Source organism: Penaeus japonicus, unplaced genomic scaffold, assembly GCF_977035675.1.
Source record: "Penaeus japonicus unplaced genomic scaffold, GWHDUDI00000001_assembly GWHDUDI00000022, whole genome shotgun sequence".
NCBI lineage: Eukaryota > Metazoa > Arthropoda > Malacostraca > Decapoda > Penaeidae > Penaeus > Penaeus japonicus.
The window spans coordinates 28,864,567-28,877,066 of record NW_028234424.1 but is presented as its reverse complement, the minus strand read 5'-3'; the positions used below and the strand labels follow the sequence as shown (position 1 = coordinate 28,877,066).

The following is a 12,500-nucleotide window of genomic DNA, read 5'->3' as shown; positions in this document are numbered from 1 at the left end:
TCTGCAGGCATATCCGGTGAATCTTCTGATCGCCTGCAGGAAAGAACAGATGTCTTTAATTTCAATGTTGAAAAAAAGAAAGAAAAAAGAATAGTTGATTTGGTCCTTCTTTGAAACTAAACTCTACTGGCAATGTATTCACAATAAAGAGGATTATAATAATGAGATTATAATCAACAATTGTAATTTTCAAGTAAAGTTAAAGGGAGTTTGAAAAGTCACCAATTAAAAATAAAAGAATAAATGGAGATGGTTGGGGGGGGAGAGAGAGAGAGAGAGAGAGAGAGAGAGAGAGAGAGAGAGAGAGAGAGAGAGAGAGAGAGAGAGAGAGAGAGAGAGAGAGAGAGAGAGAGAGAGAGAGAGAGAGAGAGAGAGAGAGAGAGAGAGAGAGAGAGAGAGAGAGAGAGAGAGAGAGAGAGAGAGAGAGAGAGAGAGAGAGAGAGAGAGAGAGAGAGAGAAGCAGAGGAAAAGATAGTTAAATGATTTTACAAAAACATGTGTCTCTATGAATTTGTAGGATAGTATAGAAATGAAGCCATCAAAACGCATTTAAGGATGCCCTTACATTGATGATTCCTCCTCAATCCACTGATACATCTGCACTCTTCTCTTCAACCTGACTGCACTAATTTCAACGCCGTAGTAGTCGTCAGCCAGTGGTGGGGAGACTGATAGAGGACCCCATACATACACAAGCTTGGGAGAATGAATGATGTAAAATAAATAAGCTGTCATAGCTCAATACAGACATGGGTATTTACACATAAAGTATGCAATCAGAAACAAAAAATGAGAGTGATGTAATAATATGTCATACAACAAAGCTTTATTGGATTCTTTAGTGCACATGTACTGGCAAAACAGCAGAGATACTTTGCACACATAGTAATGTATTTCAGATAAGAGCAAGTAAGATATTTGTCTATCAATTGAACACTATGTATACATATGATTCATATAATCAACTATCTATAAATCTTTCTCTATTTGGATCTATACACCTATATCTATATATGTAATTAAAATTTTAAAAGTATATGGTCACTTACATAAATACCTTACCTTGTGATTATTTTCTTCATATAGTTTGGTTGAATTTTGCACTTTTATGACAGCATTATAGCCCTCATCCAAACTACGAGATGTTTGGACTGCACGTCCCTTGAAGAAAATTAAATAACATTGTTATATTGAGAACTTACATTAGTCTAATGCTTATGACCATACAAAACATATCTGTAATCACTATGTAAACTTATCATCTAACAATGGGGCCATACATTTAGCAAATAAAACTATACAAAATTATTTGGAAATATAAAAATAAAACAATCAGTCACATTCAATGTTACAAATACAAAAATCCCACAATATCTAATAGTAAGACCCAGAACATTTGAAATAAAAGTGATATATATAAATAATAAAAATTGACTTAAAGTGTGACAGATAATTAAAAATAATCATCATCTTGTTTACTGTTATTATCAAAATTTCAATAACTAATTAAATGGTCTGGTAAAAATTTGGAAACACAGAACAAGTTGAAACTAAATTAGAAAGAGAGAAAAGGATAACTGGTCCTGGAAATTTCTACTATGGTGAGTGACAATAAAAAATGCCCTTCAGAATGGATAAAGATAAAAAAAGACGATCAATTAATGTTAGCAGAACTAGCATTGGAAAGTAGACCTCCATTTAATTCATAAGGTAAAACAGGAACTTCCTCTTAAGGATAAAACTGTTGGTTACCTCATTCCAGAAGAGAACGCCACTGCCCACCAAAATCAAGACGACCCCAATTACAACCGCTGGGATGGACTCTCGAACTTGTTCCCTAACAGGACGTCTCACATACTGCATAGGGTGACCGCCAACCCCTCGGGCCCCACGAGCGTCAGGGTGCTGTAGAAATGGAAAGTAAAACCACATAATTAGATCCACAAACATCAAACTACTCATTACTTAATTGTAATATAAAATGAAACATGATTTTTTGTGTTCAGAATTGCACAGATCAAAGTGTCTACTTGAATCAGAGATAGGTGACCATTCAAAAATCATATTTGTATGGAAACTTTTAAAAAATATAACATCTATCACTGTAATAAATTTAGTCACACAAAAAACTAGCAACAACACAGAATTTATTCTTTGTTAGTAATTTAATGAGATTATATTTAAAACGCAATAAAAAAAAATGAAAGTAAACAGCAAAAAAAGAAAATCCTTTTATATTCACCCTAACACACAAACCTATGAATACCAACTATCTCACAAATTAATAAATATTATATAAATATATAATAAATAAATATCTATACAAATATTGAAATTTAGGTTACTCTGATTATATAACACCATAACTAATCTTGTGTTTTTTTTCCCCCTCTTGATCCTATTTTTAATAGTATGTATTAAATTCTATAGAATAAAATCCAAATACCAAGGCTTCTTAAATAATTACTCTGATTATGAACTACCTAATAACACATCAAATCTCTCAGTTACCTAAATGTATTACAAAACAAATAAGTCAAAAGCATAGCCCTTTGATTGTTAATGTCTGTATCATATTGCATAAAAAATATTTTTAATTGTAAACAAATGTTATTTTAAATTTTCAGGGTAATGTTTCTTTCAAGTATCTTTAATGGCTTTCGAATCAAGTATGTCCACCATTACCTCAACCAACAACCAAGTCCTATATAAAGAAGAGCCTACAGTCCTGATCTAACCTTGCAAAAGTGATCAAGTAATTAAATGCACTTTTCCCTTGCATAGTAATTCTGCCTTGGTTACATGTGGTCTACAAAGGAAGGCTAAATTAATTGCTCTATAAAGAAAAATAATCTAATCATGAGCTATGTCTCCTTGAATTAAAGAAAAAGTCAGACCACGGTAGAAAACCCCCTAAATAAACAAAGTGAATTTTTCTATCATTGTATCAATACTGTAAAGTGTTTCTTTTCATTTCAACATATATAAGTAGAAGTTATACCTTCCTTTCTGATCAACAATTCTTTCATATCTCTTTAATAACTTTTGAATTTGGTTGTTCCACCAGTAAACCAATCTATAACAAATTCAGCCATTGTATATGAACAATGCAGCCTGAACAACCAAATCAATCTTCTTCCTTTGCATAATGTGGGTCAGCTTCTTTTCATGCATATGATCATCACCTAACCTAACCTTATCTGATCTGACCTAACCTAAGGACCCAATCGTATGAAACATATTCCCTGGCAAAGGAAGTCTGAATCACTTCATATGCATCCAACATAGGAAGACCAACTTAGTCAACAGATGTGTACCTCCTTGACTAATATAAGGAAGGCCAAGTCTGCATTAGGCTGATCTCACCTCACTCCCATTAGATGGATAATTGTCCCCCACCCAGTTGTATGAATTACTATAACATTTGCAATCTACTTCTGTTTTAGTCTAATACATTTTCCAAATTCACCCACTAAGTATTGCCAGCATAAGTAAAGGCAGTTTTGACTCTTGAATTGGAAACAAATGCATCTTTCTCATACTGGCACAAGTTTTGGGTACAAGGGTCAAAGCAGTGTCGCACGGCCATGCAGAATGGCGATCTTTGTAGAGGAAGAGACTTTTCAGGCATTGGGAAAGGGGATAGTAATGTTGCTACAGTTCCAACAATATCTTTGGTGATACACTGCACAATAAAGAACTAGTCCATGCTCCATTTTGCCTGAACTTATATTGTGCAAGTTTGGTGGCCTTTGCTGGTACATGAAGCATGGAGGCTGTGACACTGGCTTGAGTAATGTGCTAGTGTCATATAGGACTTGAGATCATATTTGCCACAAATCACATCATTTACAAGTGGATTCGGATAAAGCACAACCTATAAAATAAGGAAAGCCACTGCAAATGTCTTCTAAAGACTTACCATACATACAATGTATATCTGACAGCTTTGGACAACTGTTATGACTTTGAGAGACCTCTGAACAAATATATCAGAAGATCCAACATAAATGCTGTCGTCAGAATTTTCAATAACCACTCTATACAGATCGGCATAAAGTCATTCCCAGAAAATATCGAAACTTAAAAAATTACCATGGTATTCTGATACACCAATCACGACACCATTCATATATTACAGGCAAACACGAGAGGATCATTCTATATAGCCTCCACTACCGTTTTCAATCACCACTGAAAAAACAACACTCAATAACTAAACCAATAAACATAAAAGAAAAAAAAACTCGACAATCGACCTTTTTTCTCTCTCACTCTACACTCAAAAAATAATCACACACAATCACACACGAACTATAACTCAATCTTACACGAGCCCTGTACATAATGGACGAGTTCGGGGCAATTCTTGCGTTAGTGATGGTGAGAAAGCTTGCTAGAAGAGAGGGATTCGATGGAGAGGAAATTCAAGAGGATGTTGTTGTGTCCGAGAGGCAGAGATTTTAAGTGGTAGATCAGGGTCGCGTAATGGAGTCCTTCGTGGAGATTTTTTCTTTTTTGTTTTGCTTCTCTGTGTAAATTGTATTGTTTTGTAAGGATTTTATGATATAGGTAGACTTTTTTTTATAGTTATTGGTACTGATTTATCGTCACTTGGATATATATAAAGAAACTTATTCTCGATTATGAGATATGTACGCATTGGAGGAGGAGGAAGAGGAAGAGGAGAATAATAATAATAATAATAATGATAGTGATAGTAATAATAATAATGATAATAATGATAATATTAATGATTATAATAACAATAGTAATAATGATGATGATAATAATAATAATAATCATTATTATTATAATAATGATAATAATAATAATAATCATTATTATTATAATAATGATAATAATAATGATAATATTAATAATAATAATAATAATAATGATAATAATAATAATGATAATCATAATAATAATATTATGATAATAATAATAATAATTATTATGATAATAATAATAATAATAATTATGATAATAATAATAATATTATGATAATAATAATAATAATAATGATAAAAAAATAATTATAATAATAATGATGATGATGATGATAATAATAATAATAATAATAATAATAATAATAATAATAATAATAATAATAATAATAATAATAATAATGTTAATAATAATAATAGGTATAAGGATGAGGATGAAGATGAGGAGAAGAAGAAGAAGGAGATGGAAAGGAGGAGGAGAAGCAGGAGGAGGAGGACGACGACGACGACGACGACAACGACGATGTGGAGGAGGAAGATAAATAAGAGGAAGGAAAATATGAGGAGTAAAAAAAGAAATAAGAAAAAGGAGAAAGAAAGTGAAAGAAAATGAGAGGAAAAGACAGACTTAAGAAAGACCGAAATAGAATCAATACATGGCATACAAGAACAACAGAGAAAAGGTAAAAGACGAGTCACGATTTGGTGTTTTATTTGTGAATGGGCACAATGGCCACGCGTGCCAGAGCGTAGGAGCCGCACTAGTGCCGTGACTGAACCCAGAACTGATGTGTCCAGATCGGTGAGTCCAGAATTGACGAGTCTATAGTGACTAGTAGAAAGAGGTTACTTCCCCGCTTATGAGATACCAGGTTTGGTTCTTGGGGGGGGGGGGGCGTATTGAGGTCTACTCTTCCCATTAGAGTGCCACGTTCCTTCGGCCGTCGGGTTATTGGAGAGTTCACGACGAAGGGGGTGAGGCGACTGGGTCAAGGAAGTTGCATTTGAGCAGAAAAGGCGTTAACCATGGGCCAACTAGAGTTCTCGTATTTCAGCAACGAGTACAAATCTAGACACACTAAGAGCATGTCCACTAGTATTTCCCGGCAAGAAACCTGAAAGTAAGCCACTTGGATTTGGATCAGGGCTCGGAAGGATCATCGGAAAATGTATGATGGATTTAACAGAAGATAAATCCAACAGAAATCCGGGAACCGTCAGGTATATGCTGGCTTTCAAGCAGGAGGAGGAGCATCTACCAATGCCATGAGGGACATATTTGGTGAAAAGGGATGTGAAGCTGTGTTGGCTGATGCTACTACCGAATCCAAAGAACAGATAAATAGTGCTTTAAAATATCCGGATCAAATGCTCCACAGTTGTCCTCTATATCGACAATATATACAATTTATTAGCACATTGTATGACAATGCACTTACTATCAGTTGTCTGAGAATCCTTTATGACGTGACCAAAGCCAATCTAGTAATATAAGCAGATGATATAACAGGCGCGAGAAAAAAATAAAGATATAAAGATATAGCAGGACCTTGTGATACAACATGGTCCTCAGACTGACTAATTTTCAAACTTCAAAAACTTGATTGTTAGCTGGCAGCGAACTAGAAATAATAACGCGTACAGCGTTGCTTAAGAGCTGCCATAGGCTTCCAAAGTGGAAGCTGAGTAGGTTAAAAACAAAATACATGACCACGTAAATGAGTTTAAAAAACAACAAACATAGTGACGGCTGCCGATACAGCTAACACACATGGACTCGCGTATCGGTTGACCTTCCTAATGAGAACAGTCCCAGACATTGCATGGCTATTTCAATCACCTGGGGATGCAACGAAAGATATGTCCATCCCAGATATATTCCTTAAAAAAAGGCCATGAGAGGGATATAACGGAACTATAATCACGGCCGTTAGGAATGGGCACCACAAATCCGTCGAAACTAGCATAGAGAGCGTATCAACTCTGACTACTCACATTATCCGTCAGAATGTAACTTTTGAAAATGGATAGAGTAAATAGCAGGAAATCAAGTCAACGCCCAATCTTTCTCACGAATTACGGTAGAAGGTTGACGATGCTGCTAAGGCAATCCTATTGTCACTGGAAGGTGAAAGAGTGACCTCTCAAACAGCTAACCCAACAGATGAGGTACAAGTGACGTAAGTGCTCCAGGATTCTGGATACATGGGCCGGGAACTGGCTTTGGCATCTGAATCTTTAAACCTGTGGCTCCGTCTCATCGGGGCTTCAGCAGCAGCGAAATGAAGAGGAAAACAATTAATCCAAAACATATATCACGGAACTTTCACGTTAGTTTTTACATCTTGAGGAAGAATGGCCCCATCGGCTAGTCCTTACGTCATATCAGTAAAAACAACAACCAAGCTTTATAGTTACATACTTAGATAAGGTGTCTCATGGACTTTAAACTACAAGAACGAGGTTTAGTGAATGAAAGTACTGCGGAATAAAATGCTATGCTCATGTTCTAGACAAGTAAAGAAAGATAGGAGGCTGTTAAAAAAAAGTAGTAGCAGTAGTAGTAGTAGTAGTAAAGGATATAAAATTAGAAGTGTTGGAAGAAGGCGACGAAGACAGCGAAGAATACTATAGAGGAAAATATAAAGTAGCAGTGATAGTGTGGTATTGACAGTATGAATTGCAGTCGAGTGTCAAATGTATGCCCTAGGTTAGAAAATAAGTGAAGGCGTTGGAATGGATATAAAGGGAGGATTGAAGGTCATTAAAAATAGTAGTAGTAGAAGTAGTATCATCAGGAGTAGCAATAATAGAAGAAAATGAAGACTATGGCAATGAAGATGAGAAAAAAGGAAAATTACTACGTCGACAAAAATCTCGACGAGGGCGGCGGAGAAGATGAAGAAGGAGGAAGAGGAGAAAAAAAGATGAAGAAAGACGGCGAGAGGTAGAAAAAGAAAACATAGGAGGAGGAGAAAAGATAGGGAGAAATGTAGGAAACAGAGAGGGAAAGACGTAGAATAATGATAAACAAAAGATAAGTAAAAAGCAAGAAACAAAAACAATCATGAGAGTAAGGCTACCATCGTAGATCATATCAACATAAATATCATTAACCTGTATTCATTTATTCGGATCTCAATCTAACTATTTGAATGCCACTGTGAAAGCCAGTTTATTTACACTGTGGTAGAGAAGATTGTCTCATGTCTTATATGATTGTCGGGCAGAACCTTAAGATTTCATGCCTGGGCTGAGTTCACAAACTTTCAAGATCCTAATACACCCCTACGACAGGGTTGCCGAGATACTGTATTAGCTGCGTGCACTGTATTTGGATTTTAGAACGACAATTAATGATATGGAAGCTAGGACACCTTGAAGTAATTTCTAGATAGACGGTAAATAATTGGTGCAATCAGATGTGAACAGATTACTTGGGGACAATTATCTAGCAGAGTACCACAAGGATCAGTCTTGCCACCCATTAGGTTTATCACATTCATCAATGATCAACGGTCACACACAAGCCCGATCAGATACGTAAATGTTTGCTGATTATGTAAAAATACAAATGGTGACATACAAGGCCTCGTGTCAAAGCCGCCAGAAAGACATCGAGGCACTAACAATGTGGGCAAGTAAGGCGGGAACAAAATTCAATCTCTGGTTCAGTACAAGGTAATAAAAGTAACTTTAAACATGCCAAGAAAAGAAATGACCTTGGAATAATTGTTGACCGGAACTTGAATCTGAGATTATATAAATGACGGAAATTACAATATGCTATTACCGATCGCAAACATGAAGAGGACATTCATGTTTGTATACGAAGATACGGTAAAGAAAGTCATCTCGATTTTCATGAGGCCTACTCTTGAGTCCTTAAAATATGCCGTAGATAATCTGGAACAAGTTCAAAGAGCAGCCACTAGACGCGCGACATCTCCAAGGGACTACAAATAAATGCTGAAGAATATAAAGCTTCTAACACTGATGGAAAGGAGAAAACGCACGACATGATTGATTTACAATTATGTCTTAGGAAGAGAAACAATAAGCTATAGTAAAATATTTAAAAAAGACGTAGCGGTAAGGATGTAAACGTATGTTCTGGTTCATAAGTCAAATTATTTGTGATTTCACAGAGTTTTTTTTTTGGCTATGTATCTGTATCTAAGGGTTTTCTATATCACCGACTCATATACACTTCTACATTTCGAATTTTATATTTCCTACGCACTAATTTGAGCCCCCATTTCAAGGTTAGCCCCCAAACCCATGGAGAAAACATAAGAAGCATTGGGTTTCCCGCGCCCACAACTAGGTCACCGCAACCTCCCAAACGCGATGGGAAAGAGATGTGGACATCGAAGTAGAATAAACCTTGGAGACTATATAGCGGTACCATGTGAGGTAATGATCACACTGGGTTTTGAGATCGAAAAACATATATTTGAATGGCAACATGGCAGATTCGCCTACCCTACCTTGTATTATATTATAGTATTAGTTTGGCACGAAAGGACTGTGGAGAGCCATGTTAAGAAATGCTTGTCGTTGTAGGTGAAGAAGGAAAATTGTGTAGACCAAGCAGATATCATGTCATTGTGAAATACAGCTGAGTTGGTGCCAGCTACTAGGGTCAAGATTTGACTTTTCTGTTTTTGTCTGTTTGTTTGCCTATGTATCCTGCCTTCGTTTCAGCTTGTTTCCGTCTGTTTCTGTACCTGTCTATACAGTATATCTTTCTTTCTATCTCTGTCTTTCTCTCTCCCCCTCCCTCTGTCTTCCTTTCAACCTCAGTTTTTATCTGTTTCTTGATAGAATCTTGTAGTTTTGTCTGGATTCCCTTCTCATCACACATACTTTTTGCATGTTTATAGTGCATTTGCACACGTAATTCCAGATGAGCTAGTTAGACTAAAAGATACCCTATATTTTTATCACGCAAGCTGCGCGTGAAGACATTCATGTCCCTACCATCTTTTGTTCATTGCTCTGAACAACCCAGGAAGAATTTCATTCATGCCTGTTTTCCGATTACCCATGCAATGCAGAATACTCTCATGCTTCATTAGACGCGGAATATAATTGGTAGCGCAAAGATATATGCATTCCAAAGTATTTATAAATCACAATGTTATTCCTAAAATACAGACATATTTGCAGAGACAAGGATCGGATGAGGAGCGCCAGCTTGATTTCCCCTACCAGTTGTCATTCACAAACCTCGATGGCTTATATTGTTTTACATTTTGTATTTTGCAGTGTTCAGACATTGCAAGTTACCAATTCATAAATTCAACGCAATTATCATCAAAAGGTTAAAGCACTAACTAGACCTCAAGAACTATACTCGTTTTGGGCAGAATTTGATATATTTTATAGATGCAGTGGATAGTTTAATATATATTTCCTGACAGTAGTATATATCATAACTAATGCCAGGTCAAACAAAGACTGAAATTGCTTGAAATATCTGGCGGGAAATCCTGAAGGGGATTCACTCCGGAGAAAAACAAAACAAACATTCGAAACTTCTGGACGTGGGACTTATTTTATTATATCAAAGTGGTCGTCTGAATACACAAGCTGAATCCGCGTTCTGTATTCTATGTTGCATTTGTATATTTTGTTTTAGGTATTAGACAGAAATGTGAGAGCATAGGGAAGTATTATTGTTTTTTTTTAAGACGCAAACAAATATGACTTGTTTTATATGACATTATTTGATTTGCGTCAAAGACCTTTTTCTTCAACTTATTATGTCTTTCTCAAACATTTCGAACTTACCCTTATCAGAAGCTATAATATCATTTAAGCATCTATAACAACTCTTGAATCTATTCATCTTTCCAGTATTGAAAAGCTGTCGCATTTTCTCGTAAAAAATAATAAGGCTAAAGTTGCCAAAATACAAATTTATGAGATATATCATGCTTCAAAAGTTTTTAGTTGTTGCTAAATACTAATTCATAGCATTATTATAACTGATATCATTATGAATTATTATCATTATCATTATTATCATCGTAATCATTATAATAATTAAGAATTATCATTATTGGTGTAATTTTCATTATCATAACTATTATCATTATAATTATTATGATTATAATTGCTGTTATTATCATCATTATCTTTATATCCTTATTATCATTATCATGATTATTATTGTTGTTATTGTTTTTATTACTATCATTATTAGTATTGCTGTTATTTTTTTATTGTTATCACCATTATCATTATTATTAGTAGTAATATGATTATTACTATTATTATGTTATTATCATTATCTTCCTCCTTCTCCTTCTCCTCCTAATCATCATTTATGCTTGAATGTATTCTAAGAAGCATTGGCAGCAACCATCAACAATTCATATTGTTCTTGATCGTATTATAATGCAGTGCAAAATTAAAAATAATATGCAAGATATTCAGTCATCTATGTTTGCCCCTGTGTTCTACGGACTATGATCAACTTTGAAATTATCATAATTAAAGAAAGCATTTAAAAAAAAAAAAAAAAAAAAAAAACGAGCTTTTCATCTTCCTCTACATCTTTTTTTTTTTAGCTACCGACTTCGCATATTTCAGGGTAAGCCTAAACATTATTAATACTACCTTTTCTGTTTTTGTTGTAACATGTCTGTAAGAAGTTACATAGGCCTATAAAAGCGTGTTTCAACAAAACGTTTCTTTGCTTCTTTTCGAATCATACAGATTCACACCTGCATTCTCTTTCACAATGCAATTCCTCTTGGCTTGCCACCATCGACCAGTTTAATAACACGACACACCAGCTCCAAGCTACCTACTTGACTTGTTTACATGTATTTTGTTATGTTCCTATCTTTTGCTTACTCCTTCAGTTTTATACTACTACTCTTCCTATGCACGGAGAGTAACCGAATAAGGGTGGGTCTGATTATTCAATCTCTTTTGACTATTTTTCGAATAGGAATCTTGCTCTGACCTGATACATATTTTGTGAGTATTTATTCTGCCGTTCGGAATCTACACACTGGTTGAAAGTGTCCTTGCTTCGCCACAACCATCACATTTCTTGCTGCTGGACAATTTTCTCTGTTATTTGCGCGTAATGTCTTTCTTTGTCCTCCCTGAACGGTAGGTAGTTTAGACTTGCTCCCTTGTCTTAGTTTACTTGCTATTGTGCGGTAGTTTCTTTTCTTTTCTTTTTACTTATCAATCTACTGTTTCGTTGACCTTACCTTAAGGCTTTGCATTGATTTATTATATTGTTTTGGCAATACTTAAAGCTTCATCTGATGTAGGTGTCTCTCAATAACCATGTTAACTCTTCCGAGTAACAGTCAAACCATCAAAATTGCCTCAACCTAGCATGTGCACCTATTGTTTCTGACTGATCATGCTTGTAATTGTGAAGCAAAAATCTCTCATGCTGACTATTAGAGATTCAACATACACACACATACATACACGCACGCACACACACACACACACACACACACACACACACACACACACACACACACACACACACACACACACACACACACACACACACACACACACACACACATATACATTTGTCGCTATGAAATTCGTTTATATATATATATATATATATATATATATATATATATATATATATATGTATATATATATGTATATATACATATATATATGTATATATACACATATATATTCATATGCATGTATCTATCTATCTATCTGCCTATATATATATATATATATATATAAATATATAATATATATATATAT

At 34.9% G+C, this 12,500-nt stretch overlaps 1 protein-coding gene across 1 annotated transcript in view; it reads right to left on the bottom strand.

Annotated features, from left to right (window-relative positions):
- The window catches only part of Tmem43 (Transmembrane protein 43), an 11,545-nt gene extending 7,075 nt beyond the window's left edge, over positions 1-4,470 (bottom strand). Inside the window, exons 1-5 of the mRNA XM_043037990.2 lie at positions 4,332-4,470; positions 1,753-1,905; positions 1,063-1,161; positions 566-696; positions 1-33 (exon numbers count right to left, since the gene is read on the bottom strand). The exon at positions 1-33 is cut by the window's left edge and continues 87 nt beyond it. Coding sequence (XP_042893924.1) covers positions 1-33; positions 566-696; positions 1,063-1,161; positions 1,753-1,905; positions 4,332-4,346 — 431 coding nt within the window. The 5' untranslated portion in view covers positions 4,347-4,470. The remainder of the gene's footprint in view (positions 34-565; positions 697-1,062; positions 1,162-1,752; positions 1,906-4,331) is intronic.
- Positions 4,471-12,500: the final 8,030 nt, after the last annotated feature.